At 40.2% G+C, this 19950-nt stretch overlaps 1 protein-coding gene across 3 annotated transcripts in view; it reads right to left on the bottom strand.

Moving 5' to 3' along the window:
- Positions 1 to 660: 660 nt before the first annotated feature.
- The window catches only part of CLPB (caseinolytic mitochondrial matrix peptidase chaperone subunit B), a 164687-nt gene continuing 145397 nt past the window's right edge, over positions 661 to 19950 (bottom strand). For 2 of the 3 annotated variants that reach the window (XM_004279753.3, XM_004279754.3), the window contains one exon: positions 11775 to 19705. In XM_004279753.3, coding sequence (XP_004279801.1) covers positions 19457 to 19705 — 249 coding nt within the window. In that variant the 3' untranslated portion in view covers positions 11775 to 19456. Of the gene's footprint in view, positions 2179 to 11774; positions 19706 to 19950 lie in introns of those variants that run through there. The other variant, XM_049713879.1, reaches the window with a different exon arrangement.

A 19950-nucleotide genomic window follows, 5' to 3' on the forward strand; every position in this document is an offset into this window, starting at 1 on the left:
ATTATTGAAAGGTTAAGACAGGTGATGACTCCAATTGTACTGCTGTTCCAGATATAGTTTCTTTACTAGAGCAAAACAATAGAGCCTCTGCCACCTATAATAAAGTTATTAACTTGTGACTGTTTTTTCTTTATTTCAATAGCAAAGAAGGCCAAAAGTAGTTTTGTTTAACCTGTCAAGGGCAGAAGTACATCTTCACCATTTTGCTTCAGGACCAAGTTAACTTTGCCTCTGGGCCACAATTTAGTCCACAGGGACTTTGATCACCTTAGCATCCCATAAGACAACACATTGGTCCACTATGATTATGACAAAATGCTGATAAAACCTAAATAGCAGGAAGTATCAGGTACCCTGCATGTCTTAGTGAGTTGGTGTTGTCAGTGTTTGGGATTTTAGTCATTCTAGTAAGTGTGTAGTGGTGTCTCATCGTTTTACTTTGCAATTCTCTGATAACATATTATGTGGAACATTTTTTCATGTGCTTATTTGATATCTGTATATCATTTTGGTGAGGTGCTGTTCAGATCTTTTGCCTATTTTAAAATGAGGTGGTTTTTTTTTTTATTGTTGAGTTTTAAGGGTTCTTTGTGTATGTTGAATACGAGTCAGATATGTGTTTTGCAAATATTTTCTCCAAGGCTGTGGCTTGTTCTTCCATTCTCTTAACAGTGTCTTTTGCAGAACAGAAGTTTCTAATTTTAATCAAGTCCTACTTATCTGTTTCTTCTTTCATGGATCTTGCTTTTGGTGTTATATCTAAAGAGCTATTTGAGAGTTCCCTGGTGGTCCAGTGGTTAGGACTCGGCACTTTCACTGCCGGGGCCCAGGTTCAATCCCTGGTCAGAAAACTAAGATCCCGCAAGCCCTGCAGCATGGCCAAAAACAGACAAACAGCCATTGCTAAACCAAAGATCACCTCAGTTTTCTCCTATGTTATCTTCTACGAGTTTTATAGTTTTGCATTTTACATTTAGGTCTATGACCCACTAACATGTGTATTTTATTATTATTATTTTAAATTAATTAATTAATTTTTGGCTGTGTCAGGTCTTCATTGCTGTGTGTGGGCTTTCTCTAGTTGTGGCGAGCGGGGGCTACTCTTCATTGTGGTGCGTGGGCTTCTCATGTGGTGGCTTCTCTTGTTGTGGAGCACGGGCTCTAGGCACGCGGGCTTCAGTAGTTGTGGCACGCGGGCTCAGTAGTTGTGTTGCACGGGCTTAGTTGCTCTGCAGCATGTGGGATCTTCCCGGACCAGGACTCGAACCTGTGTCTCCTGCACTGGCAGGTAGATTCTTAACCACTGCACCACCAGGGAAGTCCCTACGTGTGTATTTTAAATAATTATTTTATCAAAAAGAAACAAATAAAAAAAGAAGAATTTTAAATCAAATTAAAAGTACAGAATTTAAAAACAATCAAGACATAATGAAAAACATCAGTCCTCTTCTCTCCCCACTTTTATTCTCAGAACCCAGAACCTACTCTCTAAACCATTCTAGCTGTTTCTTTTGGTATTTATCTCCATACATTTAGATAAATCATAATTTTAGGTAACATTTACAATGTGTCAGGCTCTATCCTAAGTGCTTTGCATGCATTGTCTAATCCTCTCAATCACCTTATATTGTAGGCACTATTTCTATTCCTATTTTAGAGATGAGAAAAATCGAGTCACAGAGGGATCAAGTAATTACATAAAGTCACATTGTTAGCAAATGGCAGAGCTGGGATTTAATCTCAGGCAGTGTGTTCTTCCAGTATAATGTTTACCCTGTGATTTCTTGATTGACTGATTTTAGACTCCTGGCATCCTAATATGAATAATTATAACTCACACCACCCAAGGCCCCGCCGTGTCTCTATTATCTCAATATTCCACATTTCATTGATCTAAGACATCACTGATTGTAAGCCACACTTCTGTATACCGCTAAAAAAGAAAAAAATAACCAAAATAACCACAATGCTTTCTTATCCCTTAGCATTTTTATATTTATTGAAATAGATCCTTTATACTTTAGATGTATAATTTATTATATACTTTGGTGCTTGCAAGCAATAAAAAGAAAAATATAAGGGACTTCCCTGGCTGTCCAGTGGTTAAGACTCCGCACTTCCACTGCAAGGGGCACGGGTTCGATCCCTGGTTGGAGAGCTAAGATCCCGCATGCAGTGCTGAGCGGCCAAAAAATTCAAAAGAAAGAAAAAGAAAAAGAAAAATATAAGCAAATAAGTTGGCTTAAGTATTTCTAAAACTTCTTTATATTCAGAGTCCCATTTTTTGAATCATTTTTTGCCTCAAAGATGTCAATGCCCACATTTAATTAATTTAAACACAATATCATACTCTGAAACTTCAAAAGTATTGGTGATACAGCATTTTAAAAAAGAGGGATCTGATCTGCAATCATGAATAGAATTTTCTTCCAAACCATTGATATTCATTCTGCGAGTTTTGATACTGGCACTTCCTTGTTTTTTCCAGAAAGTATAAATGAAAACGTCTTAGACAAAACCTGGACTTATATTCATTCCTCAAATGACACTTAAATGGTTTGTGGACTGAAATCTCCAGGAGTGGCAGTTATCTAGTCATGCCAATAGAAATAGCAATCATGTTTGCACATGGCAGTTGCATCTATGTCACAACCATTGCCTGGCTGACAATGATTGTAATGGATCTTGATTTCAGATTTTCAGATTCCAGTTTTTTTTTTTTGGCTGTGTTGGGTCTTCTTTTTTTTTTTTTTTTTTTTTGTGGTACGCAGGCCTCTCACTGCTGTGGCCTCTCCCGCTGCAGAGCACAGGCTCCGGAGGCGCAGGCTCAGCGGCCATGGCTTACGGGCCCAGCCGCTCCGCGGCATGTGGGATCTTCCCGGACCGGGGCACGAACCCGCGTCCCCTGCATCAGCAGGCGGACTCTCAACCACTGCGCCACCAGGGAAGCCCGGGTCTTCGTTTTTGCACGTGGGCTTTCTCTAGTTGCATCGAGTGGGGGCTATTCCTCTTTGCGGTGCACGGGCTTCTCATTGTGGTGGCTTCTCTTTTGCAGAACACGGGCTCTAGGCGAGCGGGCTTCAGTAGTTGTGGTGCGTGGGCTCAGTAGTTGTGGCTCATGGGCTCTAGAGTGCAGGCTCAGTAGTTGTGGCGCACGGGCTTAGTTGCTCCGTGGCATGTGGGATCTTCCCGGACCAGGGCTCGCACCCGTGTCCCCTGCCTTGCCAGGCGGATTCTTAACCACTGTGCCACCAGGGAAGTCCTTAATTTCCTTGTATGAATTTTCATAGAAGTAATAATTACCTATTTTTCATTTGCTTAGTTTCCTAAGCCTCTATCACTGTCACTCTCCTAAGGAACTGTAAAATTCTTGGAGATAGTCTTTTCCACACAGTCGGATATATCAAGTCTTCTATCAGTCCCATATTTTTTTTCCTGGAGACATCTTTCCTGGAGCTTTCTGGGGTAGATTGGATTATTGTTCCCAGTGCTTCACTTCTTTCCAGTTAAGAGAATTATACACCCCTGATTTTTGCCATGTGACTTTGCAGTATCTCTCCCTAGAGTAGGGGGAGTATATTTTCCTGTCCCACTGATGTTGAGCATGGCCCTGTGACCTGCTTTGGCTCAAGAATTTTAACAGACGTGAGAGGAAAAGAGATTTCAATGTGCTTGTGTAATCTGGCTTGCTTCTTGAGCCTCTGCAATCCACCGTGAAAAGGACATGGCTTGGATAGCTGTTGGTTCAAGGAGAACGAGAAAACATGGGGAGAAGACCTGAACTGAAACCTCAGTCTAGAGGCAAGTCCAGCTGAGTGCAGTTGTATTGATTGAACTCTAGCCCGTATGCAGACCCACGAACATGAAAAATATTGTTGTAAGCTCCCGAGGTTTTGAGATCTTATTACACAGAAAATACTAATATACCTTCTGTCCTCCTTCATGAATCTGGACTAGCTGTTGCTCTATAGAGCTATTGTCCTGGGATATGCCTTTGCGTATCTATTGGGCCAGATACCCCATTTATTGAATTCTGTGACTTTCTTTTTCTTGGTTTATTTCCTTGTTTTAAAGGAGCACATCCTCAAGTAGCTACCTGAGAATGGGTGCAAGATAGGAATATCTTTTGAGACCCATGCATATCTGAACACATTTATTGGGCCATTACATTTGATTAATAATTTGGCTAGGTTTGTATTTCTAGGTTGAAAATAATTTTCTCTCATAATTTCACCATTTTCTTTCAGCTTCCTATGTTGCTTTTGAGGGATATCATTATGACTCCTTATTCTTTGTACATGACTTTAGTTTTCCTTTGGAAGCTTTTAGAATCTTCTTTACATCCTGAGGGTTTTGATATTTCAATATGATATGACTGGGTAGGAATCTGCTTTCAACCAATGGGCATTTGGTGGGTCCTTTCAGTCTGAAAAATTCATGTCCTTTAGCGATGGAAAATTTCTTCTATACTAATTATTTGATAATATTTTCTGCCTCACTTAATCCTTTTTTTTTTTTTTTCTGGCTGCATGGCTTGCAGGATCTTAGCTCCCTGACCAGGGATTGAACCCGGGCCCTCAGCAGTGAAAGCGTGGAGTCCTAACCACTGGACAACCCAGGGAGTTACCTCTTCTTTCTTTTAAAAACCCCTACTAGGTGGATGTTGGGCATTCTTAATTGATTTTTCTAACTTTATCTGGTCTCTCACATTTTTCATTTCTTTTTGTTTTACTTCTTGGGAGATTTTCTCAAGTTTATCTTCCAATTATTTTATGGATTAAAAAAATTAACTACCATATCTTAAAATTCTAAAAGTTATTCTCTTCTGTTATTACTTTTTTTAATATAAATTTACTTAATTTATTTATCTTTGGCTGCATTGGGTCTTCGTTGCTGCGTGCAGGCTTTCTCTGGTTGTGGCGAGCGGGGGCTACTCTTCGTTGCGGTGCACAGGCTTCTCATTGTGGTGGCTTCTCTTGTGGAGCATGGGCTCTAGGGACGTGGGCTCACTAGTTGTGGCTCGAGTGCTCTAGAGTGCGCGGGCTTCAGTAGTTGTGGCACACAGGCTTAGTTACTCCGCAGCATGTGGGATCTTCCCGGACCAGGGCTCGAACCTATGTCCCCTGCACTGGTAGGCAGATTCTTAACCCCTGCTCCACCAGGGAAGCCCCTCTGTTATTACTTTTAAAAGAAGGATCTTGTTTTTCTTTCATGGCTATATTATTTTCTCTTTTTTCTCTATGGATATCATAGATTTGGGGGGAAGTTTTCCTGTATTGCTTCTGCTTCTTCTAGGGGTCTGCCATTACTGAATCTTTTAATTCTTTGATGAGACTTCCTGGAAGGGGTAAGATTTCAGTGATGCCGTCATTCAAAGGGAATTCAAGTCCTTAGAGAAGCTTTTATAATGACCATGCCAAAGGTTCCCTGGGTCACAGAGAAGAGATCCTACCCAATCAAAGATGCCTTTACCAGTTTGGAACCCATCAGCACAACCTTCTCTTTGGGCCTCCAAAGCTGTGTGGTCCTTTCAAGCGAAGGTGAAAAGCAGTAGGAATTATTGTTCAAACAAGGCCAGGACTTGCCTACAAAAGTCTTCATTTTAACCATTTATGGAGATCTACATTTCTTTATGTAGATCCAAGTTTCTCTCTGATATCACATTCCATCATCCTGAAGGAGTTTCTGTAATATTTCTTGTAATGCATGTCTGATGAAAATGAATTCTCTCAACTTGTATTTGTCTGAAAAAGTACTTAATTTTTATTTTTGAAACATTTTCATTGGGTTTAGAATGCTGAGTTGACAGTTTCTTCCTTTAGCACTTCAAAGATGTCACTCTACTGTCTTCTAGCTTACAGAGTTTCTGGTGAGAAGTGTGCTTTTTTCCTCTGTATAATGTCTTTTTTCTCTGGCTGCTTTCAAGATTGTCTCTTTATCTTTGGTTTTTGGAATCTAAATATAAGTCCAGGCGTGTGTAGTAGTTTAAAAATATGCATACAGGTCTTCCCTGGTGGCGCAGTGGTTGAGAATCTGCCTGCCAATGCAGGGGACACGGGTTCGAGCCCTGGTCTGGGAAGATCCCACATGCCGCGGAGCAACTAGGCCCATGAGCCACAACTACTGAGCCTGCGCGTCTGGAGCTTGTGCTCCGCAACAAGAGAGGCCACGACAGTGAGAGGCCTGCGTACCGCGATGAAGAGTGGCCCCCGCTCGCCGCAACTAGAGAAAGCCCACGCACAGAAACGAAGACCCAACACAGCCAAAAATAAATAAATAAATAAATAAATAAAAATATGCATACAAAGTCTTTGATGTTTTAGAAGGTGGAGCTTAATTCCCCTCCTCTTAAGTTTGGGATAGACTTAGAGACTTGCTTCTTTTTTTCCAGGTATAAGGTGGAATTTTTAAAATTTCTGTCTTGATTTTTTTTTTTTTTTTTGCGGTACGCGGGCCTCTCACTGCTGTGGCCTCTCCCATTGCGGAGCACAGGCTCCAGACGCGCAGGCTCAGCGGCCGTGGCTCACGGGCCCAGCCGCTCCGCGGCATGTGGGATCTTCCCGGACCAGGGCACGAACCCATGTCCCCTGCATCGGCAGGCGGACTCTCAACCACTGCGCCACCAGGGAAGCCCTTGATTTTTTTTTGATTGAGATTTGACATATAACATTGTGTTAGTTTCAGGTGTGCAACATGATTCAATTGTATGTATTGCAGAAGTGATCAATGTCTAGTTAATTGTCACCATACATAGTTCCAATTTTTTTTTTCATATTACATCCCTATGACTTATTTTATAACCTGAACCTTACTTTGTTCCTTTTGACCCCCTTAACCCATTTCACCCACCTCCCCACCTGGCCCTGCCTCTGGCAACAACCAAATTGTTTTCTGTAGCTATAGCTTTTTTTTTTTTTTTTTAAGATTCCACATATAAGTGTGATCCTCAAGGTCCATCCATGTCCCAAACGGCAAGATTTCATTTTTTTAATGGCTGAATAATATTCCAGTGTGTGTTTATATCTCACATTTTCTTTACCCATTCATCCATCAATGGACTCTTAGGTTGTTTCCAAACTTTGGCTATTGTAAATGTTGCAATGAACATGGGGATGCATATATCTTTCTGAGTTAGTGTTTTCATTTTCTTCGGATAAATACCCAGAAGTGGAACTGCTGGATCATAGGTAGTTCTATTTTTAATTTTTTGAGGAAACTCCATATTGTTTTCCATAGGAAACTCACTTTTAATGGAGAGACTATGGTGGGAATAATGGTGTGGTACCTCTGAGACCTAGATCATACAAGACAGTGCTGCTTCTGCCTGACTCTAAGATTGCTCTGGGAATGCTAACTGCCACATTGTGAGGACTTTAAGCTGGTATGCTTTAGTCATCAGGAAATTATAATTATTTTATATATTTAATTGTCAGAAAAAGGCAGCTGGATGAGGAGTTACTGTAATAGGAAGAAACTGTCAAAGATAAAATTCCAAATCATGAAATTATGCCATAGAAAGCATATTGAGGAATTTGCTCTTCCAACAAGCACTAGGTAAGCATCTACTCTGTGTCTGAGTATGCCCAGAGAAGCCACAGAAATCAAGCAGAGGAAGACCCTAAGACAGTTTTGTAATTTTAACCTGTTAAAATATGAACCTTGACTTCTTTGATACAGCTCTATTAAAATGTAGTTTTACTTTTTAAAATTGATAAGACTTTTTTAGAGCAGCTTTAGGTTCACAGCAAAACTGGGTGGAAAATAGAGTTCCCGTATTTCACACCTGCCCCAAAGTCTCCCCACTATCAACATCAGCATTGGAATGGCACCTTTATTACAACTGATGAACCAATATTGACACATCATTATCAACCGAATTCCATAGTTTACATTAGGGTTCACTGTTGTCCATTCCATGGGTTTTGACAAATGTATAATGTCACATACCCACCATTATCATACAGAATAGTTTCACTGTTCTAAAACTCCCCTGTTCTCTACCTGTTCATCTCTGCCCCCCACTCAAGTTCCTAGCAACCACTGATGTTTCTTACTCTCTCCATAGTTTTGCCTTTTCCAGAATGGAATCATATAGTATGTAGCCTTTGTAGATTGGTTTCTTTCACTTATGGTTTCTCCATGTCTTTTTCTAGCTTGATAGCTTATTTCTTTTTAGTGCTAAATAATATTCCATTGTCTGGATGTACCAGAGTTTGCTTATGCACTTGCCAATCAAAGAATATCTTGGTTGTTTCCAAGTTTTGGCAACTTGAATATGAATAAAGCTGCTACAAACATTTGTGTATAGGTTTTTGTGTGGACATCCATTTTCAGCTTCTTTGGGCAAATGCCAATGAGTACGATTACAGGATTGCATGGTAAGAGTATATTTAGTTTTTTAAGAAACCGTCAAATTGTCTTCCAGTTTGTGCATTCCCACCAGCAATGAATGAAAGTGCCTGTTGCTCTGTGTCAGCATTTCTTGCTGTCAGTGTTCCAGATTTTGGCCATTCTAATAGGTGTGTAGTGGTATCTCGTTCGTTAATCTGTATTTCCCTGATGACATATGATGTTGAACATCTTTTCATATGCTTATTTGCCATCTGTAGGTCTTCTTTGGAGAAGTTATCTGTTCAGATCTTTTGCCCAGTTTGTAATCTGGTTGTTCATTTTGTTATTGTTGAGTTTTAAGAGTTCTTTGTATATTTTGGCTATCAGTCCTTCATCAGATACTATGTTTTGCAAATATTTTCTCTCAGTCTATGGCTTGTCTTCCCATTCTCTTGATATTTAACTTCGATACATTAAAAAAAAAAGCCTTATTTTTAAAGAAAATTTTCTTACATTTGATGTATAATTTTTTGATATAAAAAATTGAGGTAACTCACATCATAAAATTTACCCTTTGAAGTGTACAATTGCGTGACTGCACAAAGTTGTGCAACCGTCACCACTATGTAATTCTATAACATTTTCATCATTCCAAAAGAAGCCCATTATCAGTTGTTCCCATTCCCCTCTTCCCTCAGCCGCTGACAACCACTAATCTACTTTCTGTCTCTATTGATTTGCCTATCTAGACATTTCCATATAAAAGGAATCATAATATGTATTCTTTTGTAACTGGCTTCTTTCATTTAGCATGTTTTCAAGGTTCATCCATGTTGTAGCATGAGTCATTACTTCATTCTTTTTATGGATAAATAATATTCTATTGTATGGATATACCAAGTTTTGTTTATTCATTCATTAGTTTGATGGGCATTTGGGTTGTTTCTACTTTCTGAACATTTGTGCAACAAGTTTTTGTGTGGGTGTATGTTTTCAGGTCTCTTAGGTATACTTAGGAATGGAATTGCTGGGACATGGAAATGCTATGTTTAATCTTTTAAGGGACTGCTAGACTCTTTTCCAAAGTGGTTGCATCATTTTACATTCCCAGTTTCTCAGCATCCTCACCAACACTAGCTATTGTCTATCTTTTTGATTATAGCCATTCTAGTGGGTGTGCAGTTTTGGTTTGCATTTCCCTGATGGCTAAGGATGTGCTTATTGGACATTTGTATACCTTCTTTGGAGATATGTTTACTCAGATGCTTTTCCTATTTAAATTGTCTTTTTATTGTTGAGTTGTAAAAGTTTTTCATTTACTCAGTATACTAGACTGGCCAGAGAAGGATCGGGGTTTTGGAGGAAGTACAGTTATTGTTGATAAAATTTAGATGTGACCATGATACAGGTGGCTAAGGTGGGCAGGGGCACAAAAAGGTCACTAAGTGTAAGCAAAGTAGGGTATTGGATAAGTCATTCATGGGAAGTTGAAGCCACCAAGAATGATGGCATGTGTTGAGGAAGGGAGAAAGTGATATGGGGCCTAAGATCTTCCTTGTGTGAGGGAAGTTGTTGAGAGATCAGTAGATAGGGCAATGACAGAGGGCTGGAATAGTCAAACTGCTGAACTTAAAAAAGCTAGGAGGAAAGATGAGCAATAATCACAGAGAAGCAGTGGGGGCTCACTTCCTGGGTCTGACAATAAAAGCAGCTGCCACCTAAGAGGACTACAGGGGAAGAAGCATCTTAAGGGACAGCCAGAGTAAACGATACCTTCAGGAGACAGTTAAGGTGAAAAATATTCTCTGACATAAATCATAGCAATGTTTTCTTAGGTCAGTCTCCCAACACAATAGAAATAAAAGCAAAAATAAACAAATGGGACCTAATCAAACTTATAAGCTTTTGCACAGCAAAGGAAACCATAAACAAAATGAAAAGACAACCTATGGACTGGGAGAAAATATTTGCAAATCATGTGACCGACAAGGGCTTAACTTCCAAAATATACAAACGGCTCATATAATGCAATAACAAAAAAACAATCAAAAAATGGGCAGAAGACTGAAATAGATATTCCTCCAAAGACATACAGATGGCCAACAAGCACATGAAAAGATGTTCAACATCACTAATTATTAGAGAAAAGCAAATCAAAACTACAATAAGGTATCACCTCACACCAGTCACAATGGGCAACATCAGAAAGTCTACAAATAACAAACGCTGGAGAGGGTGTGGAGAAAAGGGATCCCTCCTACACTGCTGGGGGGAACGTAAATTGGTACAGCCACTATGGAGAACAGTATGGAGGTTCCTTAAAAAACTAAAAATAGAACTACCATATGATCCATCAATCCCACTACTGGGCATATATGCAAAAAAGACGAAAGCTCTAATTCCAAAAGACACATGCACCCCAATGTTCATAGCAGCATTATTTACAACAGCCAAGACATGGAAGAAACCTAAGGGTCCATGAACAGATGAATGGATAAAGAAGATGTGGTATATATATACAATGAAATATTACTCAGCCATAAAAAAATGAAGTAATGTCATTTGCAGCAACATTGATGGACCTAGAGATCATCATACTAAGTAAGAAAGAGAAAGACAAATATTATATCACTCATATGTGTAATCTAAAAAGCAGTACAAACGAATTTACAAAACAAAAACAGGCTCATGGACATAGAAAATAAACTCATGGTTACCAAAAGGTAAGAGGTGGGGAGGGATAAATTGGGGAGTATGGGATTAACAGATGCATACTACCATATATAAAATAAACAACAAGGATTTACTGTATAGCACAGAGAACTATATTCAAAATCTTGTAATGAACTATAATGGAAAAGAATTGGAAAATAAGAATATACACATCTATACATATAACCGGATCACTTTGCTGTACACCTGAAACTAACACAATATTGTAAATCAACTATACTTCAGTAACAGAAAAAAAAAAGAAAAAATGGTGAAGAGATGGAGCAAACATTCCAACAAGATGCTTATATAGAAAAATTTGTTGATTATTGAAGGAAGAACTGGGGGCACAGGGAAGTGTTGGGAACACTATGTGATGAGGTGATGGTAGATGACCACTGACGTTCAGACCTCTTGAAATTACTTTGACAAACCTGTGAGGAATGCTGGGATTAGACTGGAACGACTCTTGCAGGATGGTGGGCAGAGTTCCAGGATTGTGCTGGCAGGTACATTCCTTATTTCTGCAACTGATCATGGCCCTGGGGGTGGCACACTGGTGACTGCCCTCTTCCCCCAACCCTAGCGGGTATTTCCCTTGTCCTAGGTCAGCTCCTTGGAGCCCAGTGGGTGACCCAAATCTTTATCCTTTAAAGAATACGAGTACTTAGTGGTTCTGTTATTTAATACCTAAATCAGTTAAGACCACAGTAGAGAAAATTGTTCAGGGGAAAAAAAAAAAAAGGAAATAAATCTAAAGAAACCACCTAGAACAAAGGTTCTTTTTTCAAGTTCACCTATTCTTTTTTCATACTGTCCTTTCTTGCCTTATGGTTTCTAGTCCTCCCTTTATTTCTCTGAATATTTTAAACATACTTTATTTTTTATTTATTAAAATTTATTTATTTTTGGCTGTGTTGGGTCTTTGCTGCTGCGTGCGGGCTTTCTCTAGTTGTGCCGAGTGGGGGCTACTCCTCCTTGTGGTACATGGGCTTCTCTTGTTGCAGAGCACAGGCTCTAGGCACGTGGGCTTCAGTAGTTTTGGCATGTGGGCTCAGTAGTTGTGGCTCACGGGCTCTAGAGCACAGGCTCAGTAGTTGTGGTGCACAGGATTACTTGCTCCGCGGCATGCAGGATCCTCCCAGACCAGGGCTCGAACCCATGTCCCCTGCATTGGCAGGCAGATTCTTAACCACTGCACCACCAGGTAAGTCCCTAAACATACTTTTATTTTTAATTTTTAAAAAATTTATTTATTTATTTATGGCTGCATTTGGTCTTTGCTGCTGTGTGTGGGCTTTCTCTAGTTGCGGCGAGTGGGGGCTACTCTTCGTTGCAGTACGTGGGCTTCTCATTGCAGTGGCTTCTCTTGTTGCGGAGCACAGGCTCTAGGTGCACAGGCTTCAGTAGTTGTGGCACGTGGGCTCAGTAGTTGTGGCTCACGGGCTCCAGAGCACAGGCTCAGTAGTTGTGGCGCACGGGCTTAGTTGCTCCACGGCATGTGGGATCTTCCCGGACCAGGGATCGAACCCGTGTCCCCTGCATTGGCAGGCGGATTCTTAACCACTGCACCACCAGGGAAGTGCCAACATACGTCTTTTAAATTCAGATTCTTCTGCTACAATTCTTGGAGTGCAAAATCTCCCACTTGTTGCATCTGCTGAGTTTGCTCTCCTTCATGGTGGTTTGCTTCTTCTTCTTTCGTTTTCTCTTCTCCTCCTCCTTTATTTGGGGTAAGTTTTCCTGTAAGCTCATTTCAATAGGACTTGTTTTTCCAAAGGTTCCTTTGTGAAAACTTGGTTACAAGAATATCCTTACAGAACAGTTTTGTGTTTGCTTCTAAGGGATCCTACGGCCCAGGACCAGTTTTTTGTTAGTTTTTCATCTTGACGTTCCAGTAACATTTGGGTACTGTGAATTTAGACCACACTCTCACAAACAGCAAATGTCTTAGTTTCTTTGTAGCTGACTCTTTCTACTTACATCTCTGAGTGATGTTAGACTTTTTTGTATTTCCCTACTGATTCCCAGGTTAAGGAGCAGTGTTTTTCTAGTCTTCATTTCACAAGGAAGTAGTCCTTTGAGACTCCTGTTTCAGTGTTGAAGGCCTAGCACTCAGCCATTAGGCCTATATCTGAGTCCCAAGTCTCCATGAACTCTTTGACCTCCACTCTCACAAACCCTCTGACTTTTGGGTTCCCATTCATTTCTGGAACCCTGGGATTTCCCATTTTTAGGTTTAAGTCCAGTTGTGTGTCAAACTTTTTTTTTTGGCTACATAATATTCAATATTTCTATATTTGAGGTAGGAAGTGAGTTTGCCTGGAACTACTGTCTGTTATATTGATATATTGGTCAGAAGTCACCCCCAAACATTCTGCATACTGCAATCAAGGGGCTTTTTTTTTTTTTTTTTGCGGTACGTGGGCCTCTCACTGTTCTGGCCTCTCCTGTTGCGGAGCACAGGCTCCGGACGCGCAGGCTCAGCGGCCATGGCTCACGGGCCCAGCCGCTCCGCGGCATATGGGATCTTCCTGGACCGGGGCACGAACGCGTGTCCCCTGCATCGGCAGGCAGACTCTCAACCACTGTGCCACCAAGGAAGCCCCATAGGGTCTTTTAAAGACACAAATATGGCCATTTCATCCTCTCAGCATGGCATTCAAGACACTATGAAGTACAGAAACTCATCTCTCTAGCTTCATTTCCCACCACGTTCTCCTCTTCTTCACACTCACATACACTCTCTACACTCCAGTCACAGACATTAATTCTTCTCTTTCTATTCTCTCATAATTTTATTTAGGGTGTACATTGATAGTAGTTACATTTACTTATTCTCTAGTTTGCGTGCTATCAAGATGGAATTGTAGTAACTGACAGCAGTAGTAACTCATTATCTCCCTAACCCAGAAAACAGTAGCTCCATATGGTGAAGCTACTAGACACTTCAGTATAACATGATTTTAATTTTATTAAATTAAAGATGTTCGAGTCTAACTATGCTTGCACTGAATTGTATATTAAAGAATTGACACTTTAATGATATCAAGTCACCCTTCCAAGAACCTGGTATGTCTTTTCACTTGTCAGATCTTGTTCTATGCCCTTCAATATGATTTTTTGTTTATTCTTCGTATTTTATAATTTTGAATAGGTATCACATTAATATGGTTCAAAACTTTAAATTATAAAAGTGAATACAGTGAATTTACCCTTCCATTGCAATCTCCTCTCTGCCCAATTCTTCTCTCTTCCAGAGATATTTTATATTTATATGAGCATATACATACACCTATTTATTTCAATTGTGAATGGAATACTTTTGTTATTGTTTCTAGTTGATTATTGCTGGAATAGAAAAAAGCAATTGATTTTTGTACATTTATCTTTTACTCACTTACCAAATTTCCTTATTAATGCTAATAGGTTTTACTTATAGCCTCTTAGATCTCCTAAAAGCATAGTCACATATCAACAAAACAAGATCATTTATTATTTTCCAATAGATACCAATTACTCACTTTTCTTGCCTAATTATTTACACCTAAATTTTCAAAGCAGTGTTGACTCTTGTCTTATTTCAGACTTTAACAGAAGTAGCTTTAGTATTTATAATTAAAAATGTTTGCTATTGGCTTTTGATGGTTTCTTTTACTTGGAGTTTATCAAATCATACTTAAAGCTGTAATATTTTATCAAATGCTTTTTCAGCATATACTGATAAAATGTTCATCTCCTTTCATTAAAAAAACTTTATTCTGAAATAATTTTAGACTTACAGAAAAGTTGCAAAAACAATACAAAGAGTTCCTGTATACCCTTCACTCAGATTTCCTCCATGTAAATACTTTACTTTTGTTTTATCATTCTGTATGTATACTTCTGTATGTGTGTGTATGTATAATTTAGCTTCCTGAAACGTTTGCCAACTGTCTTTATCTTTAAATATTTCAATGTATATTTTCTAAAAACAAGGATATTCTCTTACATAATCATAAGAACTATTATCAAAATAAGAAAATTAATATTAATCTACAGACATTTAAATAATCTTCAAGTTCTTGATGTAATGGATTATATTAATAAATTTCCTGATACTGAGGCTTGTATTGCTGAAATAAAACTTACGTAATTATGTTGTATAATTCAACTTAGTTTTATTTGGAAGTTTTGCCTCTATAGTCGTAGATGAGATTAAGCTATGGCATTCTTTTTGGCAGTTTAGCGGGTTTGAGTATTAATCTTACGCTGGCCTTTAAAAATCAACTGAGCATCTTTCCATCTTTTCCCATGATCTGAATCAGTTTTTATAGTAATTAAAAATTACTCTGATCTATTTTTTGGGCTGGATGATGGCTACAGTGGTATTCACTTTGTGGATAACTCATTGAATTGTATACTTGTGATTTGTGTACTTTTCCATGTATATGTCAATTTAAAAAGTTTAAAGAAAACAATCTTTTAAAAAGATAAAATTTTAATGACCTTTCCAATCTCTTCTTTTGGTAACTAATTGGCGTATTCAAACCACTGACTTGGGTCAGTGTTTGCTAGGAAACGATCTATCTGCTCTGTTTTCAAAATTGTGGCCACAGACTTCTCCTAAAATTATTTTAAATACTTTCATATATGTGGTTATGTCTGATTTCTCATTCCTAATCTTGTTTTTTTTTTTTTTGCTTTTTCCTTATATCAGGCTGAGGAGATTTTATCTATTTTATTGGTGTTTTCAAAAAGAATAGTTTTCTTATCCTTTCTCCTTTTTTTGTTTTTTGAATTCCTACTTAACTTCAGGTTTTATCTTTAATTGATCCATTTTCTATTTTCCTATGCTTTAAATGTGTTTTTTTCTAAATTCCTAAAACCATCACTACATATCTTTGAATTTTTCCTTTTGAACAATAAAGATATTACATTTTCATTTGCAAGTCCAGCCTCATGTATTTCTGGATACTCAGTAAGTATCTGGGGTCTTACTTTGCCCCATTCACTAAGGGTCTAGCAGGTTCTACTGCCTGCCACAAACACATGACAAATGTGTACTCCATGAACATATGATACTGTTCTGTCCTGGGACTCACTATGAAGGTCTATGCTTGCTGCAGGGCCCACCCATCCATCCAAATACCTGGAGCAGCCATCATGTGATGGCTCTGTGCCAGCTTCTATGAATAGGATAGTGAGTGGAATAACTGGGTATCTGCCCTCTTGGATCTTACACTCTATTTGTTCTTACATAGAACAGATAATGCAAGTGAGCTGAATACTGCCTAGGATGCTATGGTCCAACATCACCTAGGAGGTCTAGCTAAGATTCCCTACAAGTGATACTTAAGTTCCTCAGAATCTGAGGGTCTACCCTGTCCCCTACCCTCTTCTCAGAAAGGTGGCCATTGGGTTTTCTTGTACAAAAATTATCTGGTTTTGAGTTATATGTCTGCTGCTCCTGGCCGCAGCTGACTAAACCAAGGGACTGACAGCCAAGCATAAGAACTTTATCCAATAGGAATGTTCCATATAGGATGGTCACCGACTGACTTAATTAGAGCCTCTAAGGGAAGTCTGAACAAAAAACAGAGTGAGAGGAGAAGAAACAGAGATAGCAGGAGAGGAAGAAGCAGAAAAAGAATAGTAAAGTCATAATAATAAGGGCAAATTGCAAACCTTGTGGTATTGGATTAGAACTGTAGGCATCAATACAGACTCATAGTTTTTAATAATATACAGATGGACAGATACAGTAATAAATTCAGTTGTGTGTGATACATGTGTTAACATACACACATATATTTCCTAGCTTTGTGTGCTGAAAAGGCCTAGAAGCAACAACACTCCAGTAGCAATGAATATACCACCTTAGTTTCTAAGTACCATTCTCAAATAAAAGGAACCAGGAGCTGCTTAGAGAAATGGCTGATGCCAGGGCTGGGACAAGAAAAGTATGAGTGAGCCTGGAATATCCTGTGGTACCAGAAAGTAAGGCAATACTAAAAAAAATGATGGGGCAATGTTGAAACAACACAGGAGCCAATTTAGGAGCTCCCAATGGCCAAATCTAGGCCAAATGAGCAAAAAAAAAACTATGTTAGTATTAGGTTATAACCCATAGACTAAAACAAATATCCATTAGTTTATACTAATATAAATAAATTACTGAATAAATAAATGGGGGAAAAGAGACAGCTGTTCCTTACAGTAGAATACCAATTAATAAACATAGATGGAATAAGAAAAGAGAAAGTCATCATTAGGCAAATACAATATTAATGCTTGTTATAAGTAAGAACCATTGATGGATGCTAAAAATCAATAGGCAAAATTCTAAGGATAAATAAGACATCTATACAGCTCCTATCTTTCCATGAGATTCTTATTAATTTCAAAAGGGAAATTAGTAAACCTACAGTGGAGAAACTGGCACACACAACCTCAGCCATGTGCTGCCACTATGAGGCACTAAGAAGGGCACAGCATCACTTGTGGGTTAGTCTTGCCCAAAATGTAGACCCTCGATCTAATCATGTGAAAACAGCAGGCAAACCCAAATTAAGGGACATTCTACAAATTAACTGATCTGGACATTTCAAAAGTGTCAAGGTCATAAAAGGCAAAGAAAGCCAGAGGAACTGTCACAGGCTGAAGGAGATGAAGAAAACATAACAAAATGCAATGTGGGCTCCTCGATTGGATTCTGGACCAGAAAAAGGACATCAGTGGGGAACATGGCAAAATTTGAATGTCTACAGATTAGTTAGTAGTACTGTATCATGTTAATTTCCTGGTTTTACTAATTATACTGTAATTTAATAATTTTTAAAGATGTTAATATTAGGAGAAGCTGGTGAAGGGTGCATGGGAACTCTATTATTTTGGCAACTACCTGTAAGTCTAAAATTATTTCAGAGCAAGAAGTAAAATAATAATAATAATAATAATAACACACAAAAAAGAATGGCACGTGAGCTACAACTACTGAGCCCACGTGCCACAACTACTGAAACCTGTGCACCTAGAGCTCATGCTCTGCAACAAGAGAAGCCACAGCAATGAGAAGCCCACACACCGCAACGAAGAGTAGCCCCCACTCGCTGCAACTACAGAAAGCCCGCGTGCAGCAACAAAGACCCAACGCAGCCAAAAATAAGTAAATAAAATAAATTAAAAAAAAAAAAGAATGGCAGTCACTGAGGTTAAGAAGCAGCAGACAACTCCTTGAGGGGCTGGACAGTGATTTCTGGAGCATCTGCTGGAGCCCATGTTCTGGCTTCTGACTGCCTCACACTCGCCATGTTGTCATCACCCAAGGGATTTTGATTCCTGTCCCCATTTTCTGCTTCCTGAAAGAGACTTTGTAACACCAAAGGAAGGTTCCAAAATGGCCCCGCAGGGGGAGGGTGATGACATGGTCATCGATGGTGGCTATTGCAGATGGTTCCCAAGGTGTACCAAGCCTTGCTGTGCCCTGCTAAGCTGAGGCTGGAACATGTCTGGTCTGTGGAATGCCTTGGGGGATGGTGTGCAGTCCCTCTGCTTAGTGACTAACATGCAGACTGCACAGGGGAGCTGTTTATTCCAGGTTCACTTAGCTGGGATCATAGTATAGACGGGGCTGAGGCAGGCTCCATGGCCATCTGGGCAGAGCCCGACCCCATGATTCCTCCTCCTGCAGTTCCCCAATGTCTACGTAGTTGGTCTCCTGAAGGAGGCCCTGTAGAGCTGACCTTGCTTGGTCATTTGGTAACTTCTGTCCAGTCTCCGTGTAGGGCAGGGTAGTACCCAGTCAGCCTTCCTCCTAAAGATGCCCTATGCTGGCTTAGTTCCAAGGCTGGAGAGACATGCTCTGGTCTGACCTCTGAACACGGGGTGGGGAGCAACAGTAGCTATGACACAGTAGTGTCCCTGAGAGTCCCTTTCCCTTGGAATTTTAGAGCTTGGGAAAGAGGAAGCTACGGCCTAAATGCAGAACCTCTGTGCCTGGGCCTCTGCATTCTTCTCCATTCCCAGTGGAGACATTCTGGGGACTCAGTTGCATGAGAGCCAGTAAAGGGTGGCAGGTCACAGCCTGGTCCCTGTCTCTTTCCAGCCAGATCTGTTCTCAGCTGCCATACTTCTGAGCTTCCAGGAAACATGATAAAGTTCCAGAGACGCTGGGACATGGGGATCACGCTGAAGGACAGAGATAAGAGACCTCCCTCTTCCCCCTGGCTTGAAGGGGATGGAGGAGCAGCTCCTCTCCCAGAGACCTGTTAGCACATGTGGGGCCCACAGGAAGGGATCAGGGTAGGGCAAAATTCCTGCTTTTGACTTTGGAGAGGAGCGAGAGGCAGGAGGAGAAGGTAGGTCGTTACCATGCCACAGCCAAGGGGGCTTTATTAGGTGTTCAGGGCACGTATAGGCAGGTAGGTAGACACTAGAGGGTGTGGCACACCTTCTCAGGGTTTAGTGGTGCCTGGATGTCCAATCTGTGGGTCTTGCTGTCCTTATCGATGATCTCCAGCCGCAGCTTGGGTGGACGCTTCTCAGCCTGGGGTGAGGGCAGTTCAGGACTCTTGAGTAGCTGCTTGTCTGAGTCCTCCACAGTGATGCGCAGAGTGCAGCCCCCTGGCAGCAGGTCCTGCTCGTAGGCGGCCGCCAGCTGGTTTACCACACGGCGCTCCACCTGCAGGTGGTAGGTGAAGTGGTCTTCACTGCCAAAGCCTGGAGGCCTGGCTCTATCACTTACTGCTCAGGCAAGTACTTACTCAAAGCTTCAGCTTTTTCATCTGCAAAAGGCTAACAACGCAAGCTTGCAGGACAGTGCTAATGACACATTAATGTCAGTTTCTGAGGTTCTCAGCCCAGTTTCTCACACTGGTAGGGGTTCAAACTCAGTTACCCTTTAGGATAGGGGTTTTACTTGATTAT

This window comes from Orcinus orca, chromosome 8 (assembly GCF_937001465.1).
Source record: "Orcinus orca chromosome 8, mOrcOrc1.1, whole genome shotgun sequence".
Lineage (NCBI taxonomy): Eukaryota > Metazoa > Chordata > Mammalia > Artiodactyla > Delphinidae > Orcinus > Orcinus orca.